Source organism: Balaenoptera physalus (genome assembly GCF_965194825.1).
Source record: "Balaenoptera physalus genome assembly, chromosome: 15".
In the NCBI taxonomy this organism is placed as follows: Eukaryota; Metazoa; Chordata; class Mammalia; order Artiodactyla; family Balaenopteridae; genus Balaenoptera; species Balaenoptera physalus.
The window spans coordinates 1721730-1737840 of record NC_138894.1 but is presented as its reverse complement, the minus strand read 5'-3'; the positions used below and the strand labels follow the sequence as shown (position 1 = coordinate 1737840).

Sequence of the window (16111 nt, the reverse complement as noted above, 5' to 3'; positions counted from 1 at the left end):
TATCTGGGCCTATTTTATGGGTTTCAAGAGATCCGCGTTCTTTGGCTTAAAACAATACTTTGAAAGAGTCCACAGATGCATTATTTAAATCATTTTATTAAATCTTCAGCTTAAGTAAACTTTAAAAGTAAAGTTAATATACTCATCTAAAATTTTCCTAAAAACAAGTAGTAAAATTACCTTATTCAAATTATACAGAAGTTGATTCTGGAAGTGGATACTAATTACAACCAGGGAAAAAAAGAAACAATCCAATTGAATCAATAAGACTGGGCACTGTCACGAGAAGCAACATGTGGGCCTCCTGTCCCTCCAAGACAGTCTTGGTCGAGGGCAGCTTAGGGTAGGCCAAGTTCCATCAAAATATCACTTCAATTTTACCACCATCTCCAATAAACATAAAAGTTAAAGGGTAACTACAAAGTCTCATATGCAGCCTCAAAAGATCATCAAGATGGGAAAATTCTTGATAGTAATTCATATGAAAAAGAGTTAGGGATTTTAAGCTCAAAAAAAACCCTTACAGTAGCTGCTTCAGATACAAATGCAATCTTATTTTGAAACTACTTTCCCCCACTTAATTAGAAAAGGAGTATTTTATGTTTATTACAGGAAAAAACACCCTTTCTAATTGTGTCACTTAAATAACACTACCATGAACACTCCTCCGTGGCAGCCAAACGGTGTGCCCCGCAGATGTCCCTCCAACAAGAACTGCCCTCTGGCTACACAGGATGCAATGAGCTGACGGCCTCCAGCAGCTGGGCCTGCAGGACTGGACCCCCACCATGCCTTCCCAGGAAGCCTAGCCGAGGCCTGAGCGCAGTGCGGTGTCAGGACCTGGGCTCTTCTGCCCCGCGCAGGCTGCCCTGGCAGGCACTGGGCTGGCCCAGACTCTGCCGGATCCGCACGGCCTCTGAGGGTCTCTCTGGGGATTCTGCTTCCTCCCCTTTCTCCTCCAGGGCGTTACCCTCCCCCACCCCATGCCCCCCCCCCAAGTCAATCTCTAACACTCCTGGCTCTTCCTTGAGGACCCCACACACACCTGTACAACCGTTGATCACTGTGTACATCTATCTGATAAGTTTTCTCACAAGAAATCCCTAGAATGTAATTACTGGTCAGAGGTATGAACATATTGCAAACTACTTACATTTCCAAAATCAGTATAAAAATAAAGTATCATTTCATTATATAGTCATCATCAATACAGGTGTTAACAATTTTTAAGTGTCAATCTGTTAGGCAAAAACTGAAATCTTAATTTGATTTCTGGTATTCTGAACATTTTTTTTCAGGTTACTGGCCTAAAAAGTACATAGTATATTTTCATTCATCACCAGTTCACGTTTTCCCATTTGCCTACTAGGGTATTCCTTTTTTGTTTCTTATTAACGAGAGCTGTTGGATGTAACGCCATGCTTGTCATGTGTATTACAAATGTCTTTTCTGGATTTGTCACTGATCTTCTTGGTTTCCATAGAGCTCAATCTATCAATCTTTTCTATTATGGGTTCTTCCTTAAATGTAAAGCTTAGAAAATCTTTCCACACTCCAAGTTTTTTAAAAACATGAATCTAAATTTTTTCCGAGTTCTCTTATGGCTTCATGTCTTATACAGAAGTTTTTAAGCCTTCTAAAAATTACTTTCTAGTTCTGTGTGAGATACTTCTCCCCAGTGTTGTTGGCCTGTTGCAGCATCAGGGGACAGCAAAGCATATTCAAACATCTATAGTCTGTTTCATGGAGATGAATCTCCCAAGGGAAAAAGCAGGACCCATGAATGAACTAGAGAGGCTGACCTGACACAGCAAAGAGAAACTTCTGAAGGTCTCAAGCTGTCTAACAAGATGGGATGGGCTGCCCGGGAAGGATTCAGCTGCTGACCCGGGCAAACTGTGGCGCCAGTTCCTGCTCTGATCTTCTAAGATAGCTTTCAACTCAGAATGTATGACCTGTGAGCAAGCAATGAGGAAAAGTATGTGATGTGATGGAGAATGAAGGATGAGTCATGGGAAACTGCAAGTACAGACAAGGTGGATTAAGGAAAGACACAACACAACCACACCTAGTTGATACGGAAAGGCTTATTTAAATGAAAAGTAGATGGTTTGCATTCCAGGGAGAGGAAGTATGTCCCAGGCAGGCTAGGTGACAAGCCAATCAAAGTTGAGAAGTCAATTACTTAGGACAGGGGAAGGCAGAAGAACTCATTTAAAGGACTTAAAATTGACAAGGAACATTTGGGGAAGAAAAGAATACTGAAGAATAAGTGGGAAGTCTATCAATATACATTGCTTTTCGTTTATTCCACAAATATACACAGTATTTACTAAAAGACCTACATTTTCAGGACCCCAGGCATTTGAGGCTCAAAGGTGAATAAGTCATATCTTTGCGGTTTGAACTTGAGCACAGGTAGGAGACATGCATACAACTATGGACAGGGCACAGGAGTGGCTCGTGGTGACATGACCCCCGCACGGTTAGAGATGGCACTGCCAAGAAAAGGCTTGAGCTGAGCCTTGAGGGAGAAATAGGAATTTTCCTAGCAAAGGAGAAAAGGATGTAAAGGAGTAAGTGTGTGCAAAAGCATGAATGCACCCCTGGCGTGGCTGGAAGCTGCAGTAAGTGCAGTGTAACCTACGGCGGCTTCGGTGGAAGTGCGAGGAGGACAGCAGAAGGCGGCAGGGCGGGACATTCCCTCAGCCTCCCAGTGAGGCCGGGAGCACCTCCACGCCTTTCAGACAAAGGTAAACTGATCGGCCGCGGTGCTTAGCAGGAAAGAAGATTTGAGTTTAAGGTTCCTACGGGCCCCCGGATCCCTCACGGAGCTTCCATCTAATCACCGGACTCTTTAGAGTCAAGTGTATAATAAATTTAGGGTAATTTTTACAGGGTTATTAAAAACAAATACAGTGGTAGTTCCCATTTCTTTTAAAAAGTGTCCCCTGATTCCATAAGACTTGTACTCTTCCACATTGATACGAGCACTAAAAATCCAGCCCAACTCACTAAGCCAGTCAGGTTTACTTTTCAGACAGAACATAGTTAATACTATAATAGTTAATACTATACTACTAGTAACAGTTTAGAAGTTATTACCCCATTTTTGTAAGTCAGAAAAAGATAAATCTTCAAAAGGAAGGATAAAGTTGCATATTCTAAGAGTCTATACTGAAATATTGGCAACAGGGAATATTTTTACAAAGATTAGAAGCAATAATTATGAAAATTAAGAGAAATTATATGTGATATTAACTGGCAAAAAAAGAATATAAGATTTTGTTGACACCATGGTTACAAGTAAAAATTATTTATACATATGAGCAAGCATGTATAGAGTCTGATTCTAAAGGGAGGAGAATAAATATTTCCTTTTCTTCTTGATATCCATTAATATTATCCCTTATGTGAATTTAACAAAGACTAATGTAGAAAAAAGAATATGTCTTCCTCAAATATCTATAAAAATGCATTTATTTAGCAGATATGAATTGAGTGCCTCCTATATTCCAGGAACTGTCCGAGGCCTTGGGGCTGAATAACTTAATAAAATAGAAGAAAAAAAATTAAGTCATTATGGAGCTTCCATTCCAGTTAGGGGAAGAAAGGCAAAAATCGAAGTGAAACACATGCTATGACGTGATAACAGAGAATAATAAATGCAGTAGAGAACAATAAGGCAGCAGAGGGGGATGGGGATAGGAAATGAGGAGGCGGCGTGGGGTACCGGTCAGGGGCACCGTTCTGAACAGGGTGGTTGCAGGGAAGATGGCAGTTCAGCGAAGACCGGAAGGGGCACAGGGAGCAGAGCAGGTGAAGGGGCGCCTGGAGGAAGAGCATCCCTGGCAGAGGGAACGGACACCTGCAAAGATGTGGCAGCTGTGTGTGCTCTTGGGTCCCCAGAACAGCAAGCAGGCGAAGCAGCAGAGGGAGGGAGAGGCAGAGTGGTGCCGGACTTCACAGGGTTCCCATGGCGTACTGAAGAACTTGGCTTTGAAGGGCTTTTAGCATAAAGGGACGTGAGTTATCTTTGTAGTAAAAGATTCATTACAGCTACTGTGTTGAGAGGACACTGAAGGATGGCAAGGCAGAAGCAAGGAGACAAGGTGCAAGGCTACTGCATTAACCCATGGCAGTCTGTTAGTGGTGGAAGAGGTGAGATGTGGGCACATTCTGGATCCACCTCGACAGCAGAGCCAATGGAACCTGCTGAAGGCTCAGTGTAGAATGTGGAGCGATGCGGAGAACGGTTCCAAAGTTCTGGGCTTGAACAACGGGGAGGAGCGAGCGTCCCTTCCTGGAACTGGGAAGACTGCAGAAGGAGGGGTTAGGGAAGGCGGCTCTCCTTGGAACTGGAGATGCCTGCTGGACACTCAAGTGAAGGTCCTGAGTAGGCAGCAGGGTGCTTGAGTGGACAGAGCAGAGATACCCGGACTGGAGGTGACGATTCTGATGTCACCCATACACGGCAAGTCCTCAGCGCTGTGGGACGAGGTGAGTCACCCTGGGAGTGAAGGTGCTTAGAAAAGAGAGGGCTCCCAGAACTGAGCCCTGGGGGGACTCGGACTCTTCAAGTTTGGGGCACTGGGAGCAATCAGTCCAACTGACTGAGAAGGAACAGTCAAAGAGGGTGAAAGAAATCCGGAGAAGTATGGAGTCCTGGAAGAAAGCTTTGGAAGAGAACGAGTACCACTCCCATTCCTTGACCGACCGTGTGCGGCTGCTTTCAGGACACAGTGTACACAGAGACCACATGGCTCGCAAAGCCAAAAATGTTTACTGTTTGACCCGTTAAAGAAAATGTTTACCAACCCTCGACCTAGAAGGATGAGACGGTGAATGAACGAGGAACATGCGGTACAGTCTGTCGGCAGCATCAAGGCCTCTTGAGCCGAGTGGTCACGACACGAAGGAAGACCACTCAGCATGATGCTCCTCCATCGCATTCAGCTGTGAGGACGCAGGAGCGGAGTCCGGCACCGCTTGACTGCAGGGGGCGTGGGTTTGCCGGGGGAGAACGATGAAGCGAGAGAGGCGGCTGAGACGTGCCACGAAGGGACAAGAGGGCGTGGAGGATGTGAGGGGAAGGGAAAGGCGGCGGGATGAGAGAACCGTGGGACCGGGAGCACCTGGTGGAGTGAACAGGAAGAGGGGAGGCGTGGTCAGACTGAGATCTCAGGGGTGCCCTTACGGATGACGACAAGGTCAAGGTGCTCCCCACTAGAAGGCAAGGTTAAAGGAGGGTGGCGAGCAGGACACTGAAGGAGAGGAGGCGGGAGGCTGAAATCGGCCGCGATCACACGGGTCACTCGCTAGAGATCCATCAGGCCCTGCGGCAGGAGGCGTTTCAGAGGTGGCTCAACAGAGGCGGTGAGCATACAGTATGCCAGCCCCGTGAGAGTCAAAGCCTGGAACTTTCCAGGATGAGAGCGAATGATGGGGAGTGGCGACCACCTCCCCTCGGGGCTCTGTGCTGCCAGGTGTCCATGAGCCACAGGAAGCTTCCACACACAGCCCCCCGCCGCCGGTCCCCTCCGCCCTGCGTCCCCCACAGAGGCTCCTCCTCTCCAGTCAAGGAGCTTCTGTCTGAAGAAGGCAAAGATTTCCTAGCTACAATACCAAAAGCATGATCCACAAGAGAAAAATGATAAACTGAACCTAATAAACTAAAAAACTTCTGCTGTTCAAAACACACTGTTAAGAGAATGAAAAAACAAGACACATACTTGGATAAAAGATTTGTAAATCATTTATCTCATGAAGAACTTATGTCAGAAATATCTATATATTTTTAAAAACTTGTACAACTCAAAAGACAATAACTCAATTTAAAAAAACGGGGAAAAAACTGGAACAGGTGCTTCACCAAAGATATAGGGATGGCAAATAAGCACATAAGAGGCTCAATATCCTTAGTCATTAGACAAATGTAAATTAAAACACAAGGTATCCCTACATACCTATCAGAATGACTTTTAAAAAAAACTATCTGGCAAGGATGCAGAACCATCGTTAGTGGGAATGCAAATTTTGGCACAAACATTTTGAGAAACAGTTTGGCAGTTTCTAAGGTTAAAACACACTTACCGGGCTTCCCTGCTGGCGCAATGGTTAAGAATCCGCCTGCCAATGCAGGGGACACGGGTTCGATCCCTGGTCCAGGAAGATCCCACATGCCACGGAGCAACTAAGCTTGTGTGCCACAACTACTGAGCCTGCGCACCTAGAGCCTGCGCTCTGCAACAAGAGAAGCCACCTCAATGAGAAGCCCGCGCACCGCAATGAAGAGTAGCCCCTGCTCGCCGCAACTAGAGAAAGCCCATGCACAGCAACGAAGACCCAACGCAGCCAAAAAAAACAACAAAAACACACACTTATACTCAGCAATCCTACTCCTAGATATCAACCCCAGTACAATGAAAACTATTATTCAAATAAAAACCTGTATGTGAATGTATGTATGTAGTAACTTTATTAAAAACTGGAAACAGCGCAAATGTTCTTCAACTGGAAAATGGATGAACAAACTAAACTGTGGCCCATCCACACAATAGAATAGCACTTGGCAATAGAGGGACATGAGCAACGTGATGGATGAATCTCATAGGCACTGCTCTTAGCTAAAGAAGCCAGCTCAAAGGCTATGAGAATCCCATACGCATGACGCTCTGGCAAAGGCAAAGCAATAGGGGCAGAAAAGTGATCAGTGATAGACACTAGGAGGAGGACTGCAAAGAATTCTTGCACCAAGGAATGTGCGGTGGAGGATGCTGGAACAGTTCTCTATTTTTCATTGTGGCTCTGGTTACATGACTGTATGTATTCATCAGAACTCATGAAACTTTGTTCTAAAAAAGTAAATTTCACTGTGCATGAATTATAGCTTAATAAAAAAGTTAATTCTTAAAGATATAACAAAATGTTTTAAGTAAAAGTAAGTAATCAATACATGGGAAAGCAATAGCTAACAAAAACAATATCTGAAGACAAACCAAATGATTTAGATGATACATGTATGATTATTTGTGAGAAGCAATAAAAAAGAAAATATTCAAATACGCAATGAGAATAAAATAGTCTCTCCAACTGTTCAAATTACAATTAAGTATTAGGTTCTTTTGGCTCTCAGAGTCATGTGGAAACTGGAAATTATAATTCTTTTCCACACAACAGAATCTCTGTTACTATATGACAAGCAGCCTATCTTTTCCCAAAACAGAGAGCCCCTAGAAATTGTCTCAATGACCGAGGTCACAAGAGAGAAGGGTTATTAACATGACATCAGTGTAAATGTATGGCTTAAGAAGGCTGCTGGGACTTCCCTGGTGGCACAGTGGTTAAGAATCCGCCTGCCAGTGCAGGGGACACGGGTTCGAGCCCTGGTCCGGGAAGATCCCACATGCCGCGGAGCAACTAAGCCCATGCGCCACAACTACTGAGCCTGCGCTCTAGAGCCCGCGAGCCACAACTGAGACTGCGTGCCGCAACTACTGAAGCCCGTGCGCCTAGAGCCTGTGCTCCGCAACAAGAGAAGTCACTGCAATGAGAATCCCGTGCACCACAACTAGAGAAAGCCCGCGCGCAGCAACGAAGACTCAATGCAACCAAAAATAAATAAATAAAAAATAAAAATAAATTTAAAAAAGAGGGCTGCTGGAGCTAACTGCTTATGGTGGCAAGAGAAACAAAGGTCGGGAGCACTAAGCAACTGCCAAAGCCATGTGCCAGGGCCCGGGCCAAAGAGGCACCAGCACAGCAGGAGCAAAACAAGAGACAGTCTGTTAACAAATTTTGAGAGAGTTAACCCTCAACCCCCAAAACGGAGATAACAGTACTCGGCTCATGGAGTCGGGAGGAGAAATGTGATAATGCAAGTCAAGCACTTGCCCCAGTGAATGCATGTTAGTATGGGGAGCATTCAGTTACCCCAGTGGTGTCCCACACAAAAATATACCTTGAATACTTTAGTGTTTGCAAAGATCTTTAGAGATTACCAGACCACTAAAAAAGTAAAGATTCATCTAAAGAAGTTGAAAATAATGGTTAAAGTTTCCTTTAGTTTTTAAAAAATATGCATTAAATTTTAAAGCTATTTTTTTCATGATTGGCGAATACAATTGAAAGGCATCTCGTGATATTTTAAGATTGAGTATATACGCTGAGTCTGAGATGAAGAATCTTCTTCCTGCCTAAAATATTACTTCCCTGCTAATCCATGGCCATCTCTTCCTTTAATACTAAGCTCAATATTGAGTTTTGGCAAAAAGGCCTCACTCTTTATATAAATTTAAAGCTAGTACAAATCACCATCTCACATATAGGTTGTATTTTCCAAAAGTTCATTTTAGTAAGCTTTTTGGATCTAGAATACTGTTTCCATAGAAACAACATTACAGTTAAGGTCCTGAGTAGGTTCACAAATGCCTTATTTAACCCATAATGTACAGACGATTTACAGTCTTAGACTAAGTTTTCAAATCCAGCAGCAGACAAAGTACACCTGTTGCCCTATTCCTAGAAAAACTAACTCTAGATCATGCATTCTCAATGGGGGTATCCCCCACCACTAAGGTGGTAGAAATTGGTTCTTGGGGGACCAAAAAAAAAAAAAATCAGTGGTTTGTGGACCTCCAAAGCTCAATCAACCCTATCTGAAAAAATGTATTCTTTAGTACTAAATTCCTCTCATTAGGGAAAACTTAATTAATTGGATCAATTAATTTAATAAGACTAATTAAATGTTATTAATGAACTAAATTTGATTTAACTTTCATTTTTCTCCAGAAAGGGCAATAATGAAAAATGATAATTACTGCTCTAGACAAAGACTGAAACAGGCCACGTTTGCATGCAGCATTTCCCACCTTCCTCCGCAGCCCTCTCCACGCTGCCCTGTGCTCCAGTCTCTTCACCCAGGTTGGTCCTAAATCAACTGCCCACCTGTTTTCACTGCTAATCAAACTCCTTTCTCCGTTCCCGAGTTCTCACCAGGGGTTAGGAAAGTGACCTCTGCCTAACTTTCCCTAAGCTAGTTATACTTTCACAAGAGGAGACTTGGTGGGGACAACTCAATGCCTTTGTTTCTGAAGCCCTGAGTCACTGCCCTGCAGACTGAGCACACTAGCTACCAATTTGCCGATGAGGACAATTTCCCACTTACACATACAGGACGGCCCCAGTTAACAACTCATCTTAAAACAAAGCTCCTTTATAACAAAGACATCTTTTAATGTTTGAAAATCATTCAAGCAATCCTGGCTTAATTAATAACGCAAAGTAATAGTCCAGTTAAAAAGTATACACTGAACTAAGCGAAAATAACACTGTGCACAACTACCTCTGTCCATGAAAAAACGAGTATGGACCACTCACAAAACATTTATGGTATCCATCAATATACTCTCTACCTAGCATTTCATTACTTATGGCCTTTTTCTACACATATCAATCACACTGTCTGATGAGAACAAAAGGACTCCTCACTGTCTCCATAAACATGGTCCGAATAGAAGGCAGGATAACCTTGATCCGGTTCTTCAGAGGAGAGCGAAAGGAGACCAGAGAAGACGTCCCACAGTTCTTGCACCTCATCTTTGGTAAGCCCTGTGGTTGTGTGACGCTAGGCTGCCTGAAACTGGCTTGGCGGGGCCGGGGACCCCATCACACCTGGCAAGAACCTGCAGGACCAGCCCGTCCTCCTGGTCCCTCCCCACACACACATCTCAAACAGAAACTGCCTCTTCTCCTTTCCCCCAACCGTAACCCCGTCTTATGCCTCACGATGCATATTTTATTTTTTCAGCATATGTCATAATTTTAATACTTACTTCAGTTGTTTTACTCAGGTCTGACATCCCAGAAAACAACCCTATTCCTCCTGTATAATTTCTACTTCTGGTAATAAGCATTTCTGAAACACATCCTTTGTGAACTAAATGATTACCATGCAACCTCTACCAAACTTCCATATGCTTACATCTCCATCTGTCAGTTGTCTCAGGCCTAGATGTCAGAGTATTTAGGATTGTTTCAACAGGAAAAGATTCTGGATGGCCTTAAATGGAACACGGCTGAGAGGGTGTATCTTTATTCCTCTCCCCTAACAGAGGTTCCACAGCCTCAGCCCTCCATGTTCATATGGCACAGCTGCCACTTCCGCTTACTTGCGTCTCCAAGCATCTTCCCTTGTAACACAAAGAAATGGGACTGAAATTCTGACACCTAGGTTCATTTTCCTCCGCTTCATTTCTCCCAAAGGCTGCATTTCAAAAATATTTCACATGCTCTGTTTGACTCTACCTTCCTTTTGTAGTCTCAATACCCGGTTCATTTTTTTAAATTTGCCCCAACAATTTAGTTATTCCATAATTTAAATTTTTCTAGTGTCAGAAAAAGCAGACTGAAAGAAATCTGAAAATTCTAGAATGTAGTCAATCATGGCTCCTGAGAGAATATGGTCACCATGTTTCTCGAAACAGATGCTCCAAACACATGGTCTAAAAGTATCCTGTCCTTGGAAAGACACCTGGCAGTGCTCCAGAAAACCCAGGGCTCAGAGCGTCCCTAAGCTGGTAAAAGTCTAACCACACACCTTCATTTGCCTCTGACAGGGAAAGCCTGCAGATAGCCAAAAGGGAGCCTGTACATCCCTGTGGCATTATTTAAATTAACCAAAACAAATGAGGAAAAAGAGGCCACCAAAACACAGTTCTGGACAACTTTAAGATTAGCACACAAAAGCTCACCTTTGCAATGACTAGTTCTGGAACGAATCACATAGTGTAAGGAACTTTGAGTTCTATTGTATCTAAACTGCTTCAGCTAGATCCTCAATGAAGAAACCTCCGGACTTTTTGAGAAATACAAAGAAAGGAGTTAATTTCAAATAAGTGTAACTGCCAAATACAAAATTTCAAAGACAGGAAGAACACTCGAACAAAATATGCATATTTACTAAAAGTAATAATAAAAAATTGTAAGCATACTAAATCATGATTGGTTTTAAAGGTATTTAAAATGGTAGTTTTTAATCTTGTGGTTTTGTCATTGAGACTGTGAGCTGCTTATTTCTGTGATCTTCAAATCAGTGGTAGACAAATTGTAAAAGGTGTTAAATAAAATTTTAAAATAAAGCATCATCTAAATCAAACTTCCTCCCAGATATGATCAAAAGAAAGTGTAAAAATTATTCTCATTGAAAAAGCCTTGAGAATCAGGTATTTTGTACCAGGAATACTTAAAATCTTAAGCAGAGAAAATTAATTTAGTATGGTTAAAAATAAAGGGCCAGGGACTTCCCTGGTGGTGCAGTGGTTAAGAATCCACTTGTCAATGCAGGGGCACGGGTTTGAGCCCTGGTCCGGGAAGATCCCACATGCCGCGGAGCAACTAAGCCCATGAGCCAGAACTACTGATCCTGTGCTCTAGAACCTGCGAGCCACAACTACTGAGCCCGCGCACCTGTAGCCCGTGCTCCGCAAGAGAAGTCACCTCAATGAGAAGCCCGTGCACTGCAACAAAGAGTAGCCCCTGCTTGCCGCAACTAGAGAAAGCCTGCGCGCAGCAACAAAGACCCAACACAGCCAAAAATAAATAGATAGATAGATAGATAGATAAAATAAAAAATAAAGGGCTAATAAATATTCTTGAGAAGAGTAAGTCTATTCTGTAGTAAACTATAAAAATTTAAAACACTCTCTTCCTCCTTTCCCACACACCCAAATAAATAAATAAATAATCAATACAAACAGTTACAGTCTGGAACTGTGTTAGGATCAAAATCAGCCTGGAAAAACCTCAAAGGCTTGGAGGAAGGTGGAGACTCGCTAGCACATAAATGCAGACTAACAGCCTCTGGCTGCCTATAAGAATTTATAACTGATGTGTGTAACATTCAACAAGAATAAAATGATTCAAGGTGAACATACTTCCCATATAAAAAATATTCAACACCGGTCCTCAAAGATGTATAATCATGGCTATGGAGGATACAAAGAATATTACAGGTTGCTTTTCCTGAAGACAGATCATTTAACTGAGGAGGCGGGGGCGGGGGGAATGCAAGGTTCACTAAAATTTAATTGATGTGAAAAGTTAAGTAACAATACAAAACATAAGTTAGGAGGTATTGCAAGGAAGCACATGACCAGTGGCAAACAAGCAGTACGACAGACTGCCACAGGTTAAAGTGCTCTGGGAAAGCTTCAGAGAAGATGGGACAGGAACTCGGTCTTTCATTATCTTATGATGATTACAGGACCTGGACCAGTGGGAAGGGATGTCTCTCCAGATCAGAAACACTGAGGCGGTAATTAACTCCAGGACATAAAAGAGAAGAATTAAAAGTCACAACTTCAAGGTAGAAAGTAAAACAAATGAAGGAAGCTTCTAAGATACAAAAATTATCCTCACTGAATGATAACTGAAAAAGAAACATAAGAGTTCAAAAGTATAGCATCTGAAACAGGAAATGACAGAGGCAGATTGAAATTGAAGAGATCTGGACACCATTTAAAAGCTTTGGTAAGGATAGTCTGAAGAAGCGGAAAATTATGAGTGTGTTTCTCAAGAGACAGGAAAAGGTAGTCAACGTCATGACAAGATCCACTATCAGAGTCAGCAATAAATAACTATACAGTCAAGATCTCTTGAATCATAAAACTTATGCAATTACTAATGGGGGACATGTGGAGACAGTGGCAGGCAAAATATGGCCAAAAGCAGACCTCATCATCACTAGTGTGATTCCTTGAGCATGCACTAAACCTCCCTGAGTCTTTTTAACACAACCTTTGAAGGTCAGTTTCCATTTACAGTTATTACAAAATACTGGCTATACTCCCTATGTTGTACAACATATCTTTGAGTCTTAATGTCCGCTTCTATGAAAAAAAAAGGTCTGAAAATCTGAAGAGTTTCAAGTGAGATTTAACACAGAGCTCTTTAAAAACTAAAGGTAGAATGAAAATGAAAATACAACATACTAAAATCTGTGGAACACAGCTAAAGCCCTGCTGAGAGGGAAATTCATTAACACCATGTGCCTATATTAGAAAGGAGGAAAAGTCTCAAATCAGTGATCTAAGGTCTCCCCTCAAGAACTTAGAAAAAGAAGAGCAAAATAAACCAAAAGCAAGCAAAGGAAATAAAGATAAGATCAGTAATCAGTTTATTGAAAATACAAAGATAATAGAGAAAAACCAATGAAACAAATAGTTCTTTGAAAAGATCAATGAAATTGACAAACTTCTAGCAAGACTGACAAAGAAAGGCAGAAGATGCAAATTGAAGAATACAGACTGAAGAAATCAAAAGGATTATAAGATAATATTATGAACAACTCTATACGCAGAAATCTGACAACTTGGAAGGAATGGATCACAAAACCACCCACCATCACAACTGACCCAATGTGAAATAACATGAATAGCCAGATAACTATTAAGGAATTTAAATTTGTAAGTTTAAAAGTCCCTCTCCGTAAACTAATATATAGACTTAATGTAATATCTATCAAAATCCCAGCAAAATTCTTTGTAGGTAGACAAGACTATTCTAAAATTTATAATGAAAGGCAAAGAAACTAGAATAGCCAAAAATTTTTTTGAAATATAAGAATAAAGTGAGAAGAATCAGTCGACTCTATTTCAGGACTTATTTATATAGCTACAGGAATCAAGACTGCATGCTAACAGAGACCCCAGAAAGAGATCCACACAAACATGCTCAACTGATTTTTGACAAAAGTGCAAAAGCAATTCAAGAGAGGATAGATAGCCTTTTCAACAAATGCTGGAGCATCCATAAGCCAAAAATGACCCTTGACCTAAGTCTTGTATCTTATACAAAAATTAACTCAAAATGGGTCATAGGTTTAGATGTAAAACAAACTATAAAACTGTTAGGAAAAAAATAAGAGAAAACCTTTGGTATTTTGAGTTAGGCAATGGATTCTTAGACTTGACACAAAGGTACAATCCATATGACGAAAAACTGATAAAATGGATGTTATCAAAACTTTAAAATATGTTTGCTCTGCACAAGTTTAAGAGGATGAAAAAAACCCCACAAAAAATGAGAAAAAACATTTGCAAACCACATAGCAAGGACTGGTGTCTAGAATATATATTTTAAAAACCTCTAAAATCAGGAGTAAAAAAAAATCCAATTAGAAAATGGGCAAAAGAAATGAAGAGACATTTCACTGAAGAGAATATACAGATGGCAAACAAGCACATGAAAAGATGTTTAACATCACTAGCCATTAGAAAAATGCAAGTTAAAACCCCAATATATCATTACATACCTATCAGAAGGTCTAAATAAAAAAACAGGAGCACCAAGCGCTGGGGAGGATGTGGAGAAACAGATCTCGCATACATTGCTGATGGGAATGAAAAACGGTGCAGAAACTCTGGGAAACAGTTTGGCAGTTTCTTATGAAACTAAACATTTAACTGTCATGTGAATCAGAGAACTGACGACTTACATCTTCCTCATGTAACATTACTAAAGCAGCTTTATTCATAACAGCCCAACACTGGAAACAACCTAGGTGTCCTTCAAACAAAGTGTGGTATATCCACCCCCTGGAGTACTACTCAGCAATTAAAAGGAACAAACTAATGATACTTGCGACACCTGAATGAACCTCCAGAAGACGCTGCTGAATGAAAAATACCCAGTCCCCACAGGTTACACACTGGGCGATCCCATTATATAACAGTCTCGAAATGACAAACTCATAGAAATCACAGACTGCAGTAGTTGTTAGGGGCTAAGGAGGAGGTGGAGTGGAACGGAAGCGGCTGTGGCTACAAAAGGGCAGCGAAGGGCCCTGGGGCGAAGGAGAGCTCTGTCCTCACACAGCAGTGTCAGTGTCCTGGGTGTGCTCTTCACCGCGGCTGGCAGCGTGTTATTATTAAGGAAGACTGGGTAGAGGGTGCTGGGGAATTCTGTTACTTCTCACAGTTGCACAAGAATTTACAATTATCTCAAAAACTTTAATTAAAGGTAAACTTATTGCAAAATAAGCACAGCAACTGACAAGAAATCCACCATCAATTAAATGATTAAACTCTCTCCAGCCCAAGTTTAATTCTGAAGACTGAACTTCACTCTGAACCAAAGAGTTTAAAACACATTTTCCTCACCCACACGTGCACACAAACACAGCAACGGTAACAAGGCAGTCCAGACAGGAAAGCTGAGACCTCCCTAACGACAGGACACAGAGGAAAGAGACCTGGGCTGAATCAGGACAAAAACCCTTCTCCAGGCTCTATCAAAATGGCTGTGTGACTTGGGAACATCACCCAACCCCTCAGGTCCCCACAAGCTAAACTTTTAATCTGGGAGACTGCTTAGACCAGCACTTTTCAAACTTTTTGGTCTCAGGCCCCCGAAGAGCTTTTGTTTACAAGGATTACGACCACTGATATTTATAGTATCAGAAATTAAAACAAAATTTTCAAAAGGCAAGTGGTCCTTCCACAATGTATAGCGTCTGGAAAACTCCACGGCACTCACAAGAGAATGAGAGTGAAAAGGGCAAGGAACAGCTTGGAATGGCCGAGGACACAACTGTGACCATCCCACGGCTTACTCTGAAATGAGATCAGTGCATAAAAGGGACTTGAAAGGTACAGAACACCGAACAAATCAGCCACATCAGTTCTTTTAACGGAAAAGGGCGCCAAGGCGGGAGAAAAAGGCTCCAATCCCAAGGAGGTCGATACTGGGTAAAATGGGGGGCTTCTGAAGGCCTGGGAGGCCGAGTCCAGTGGGCCAGCCCGCCACCGGCCCGCTCTCGCGCGTTCGGGACCGTTACAGAAACCGCCCCCGCTTCAGACTCAACTTCGGGGAAGACGGGAAGCCCCGCGAAGCCTCGGCCGCCGGGAGGGGCCGTGGCAGGAGGGCGGGGGTCCCGGGGAGGGGGGTGGGGGATCGGGGACTCACCAGGTGCCGCGCCACCTCGGAAGACATGGTCCGGGCGGGGCTGGGCGGGCGGAGGGCCAGCGAGGCGGCTGCAGCCGGCCGAGTGGCGCGTCCGGCGGCGGAGGGGCGCTGGGGGCGGGACGGGGCGGGGCGGCGCGGGCGGGAGGGA

At 42.8% G+C, this 16111-nt stretch overlaps 1 protein-coding gene across 3 annotated transcripts in view; it reads right to left on the bottom strand.

Moving 5' to 3' along the window:
* Nucleotides 1–16106, bottom strand: part of SEPTIN10 (septin 10) — a 56362-nt gene extending 40256 nt beyond the window's left edge. For 2 of the 3 annotated variants that reach the window (XM_082426505.1, XM_082426507.1), the window contains exon 1: nucleotides 15964–16106. In XM_082426505.1, the coding sequence (XP_082282631.1) occupies nucleotides 15964–15990 (27 nt within the window). In that variant the 5' untranslated portion in view covers nucleotides 15991–16106. The remainder of the gene's footprint in view (nucleotides 1–15963) is intronic. The other variant, XM_082426506.1, reaches the window with a different exon arrangement.
* Nucleotides 16107–16111: the final 5 nt, after the last annotated feature.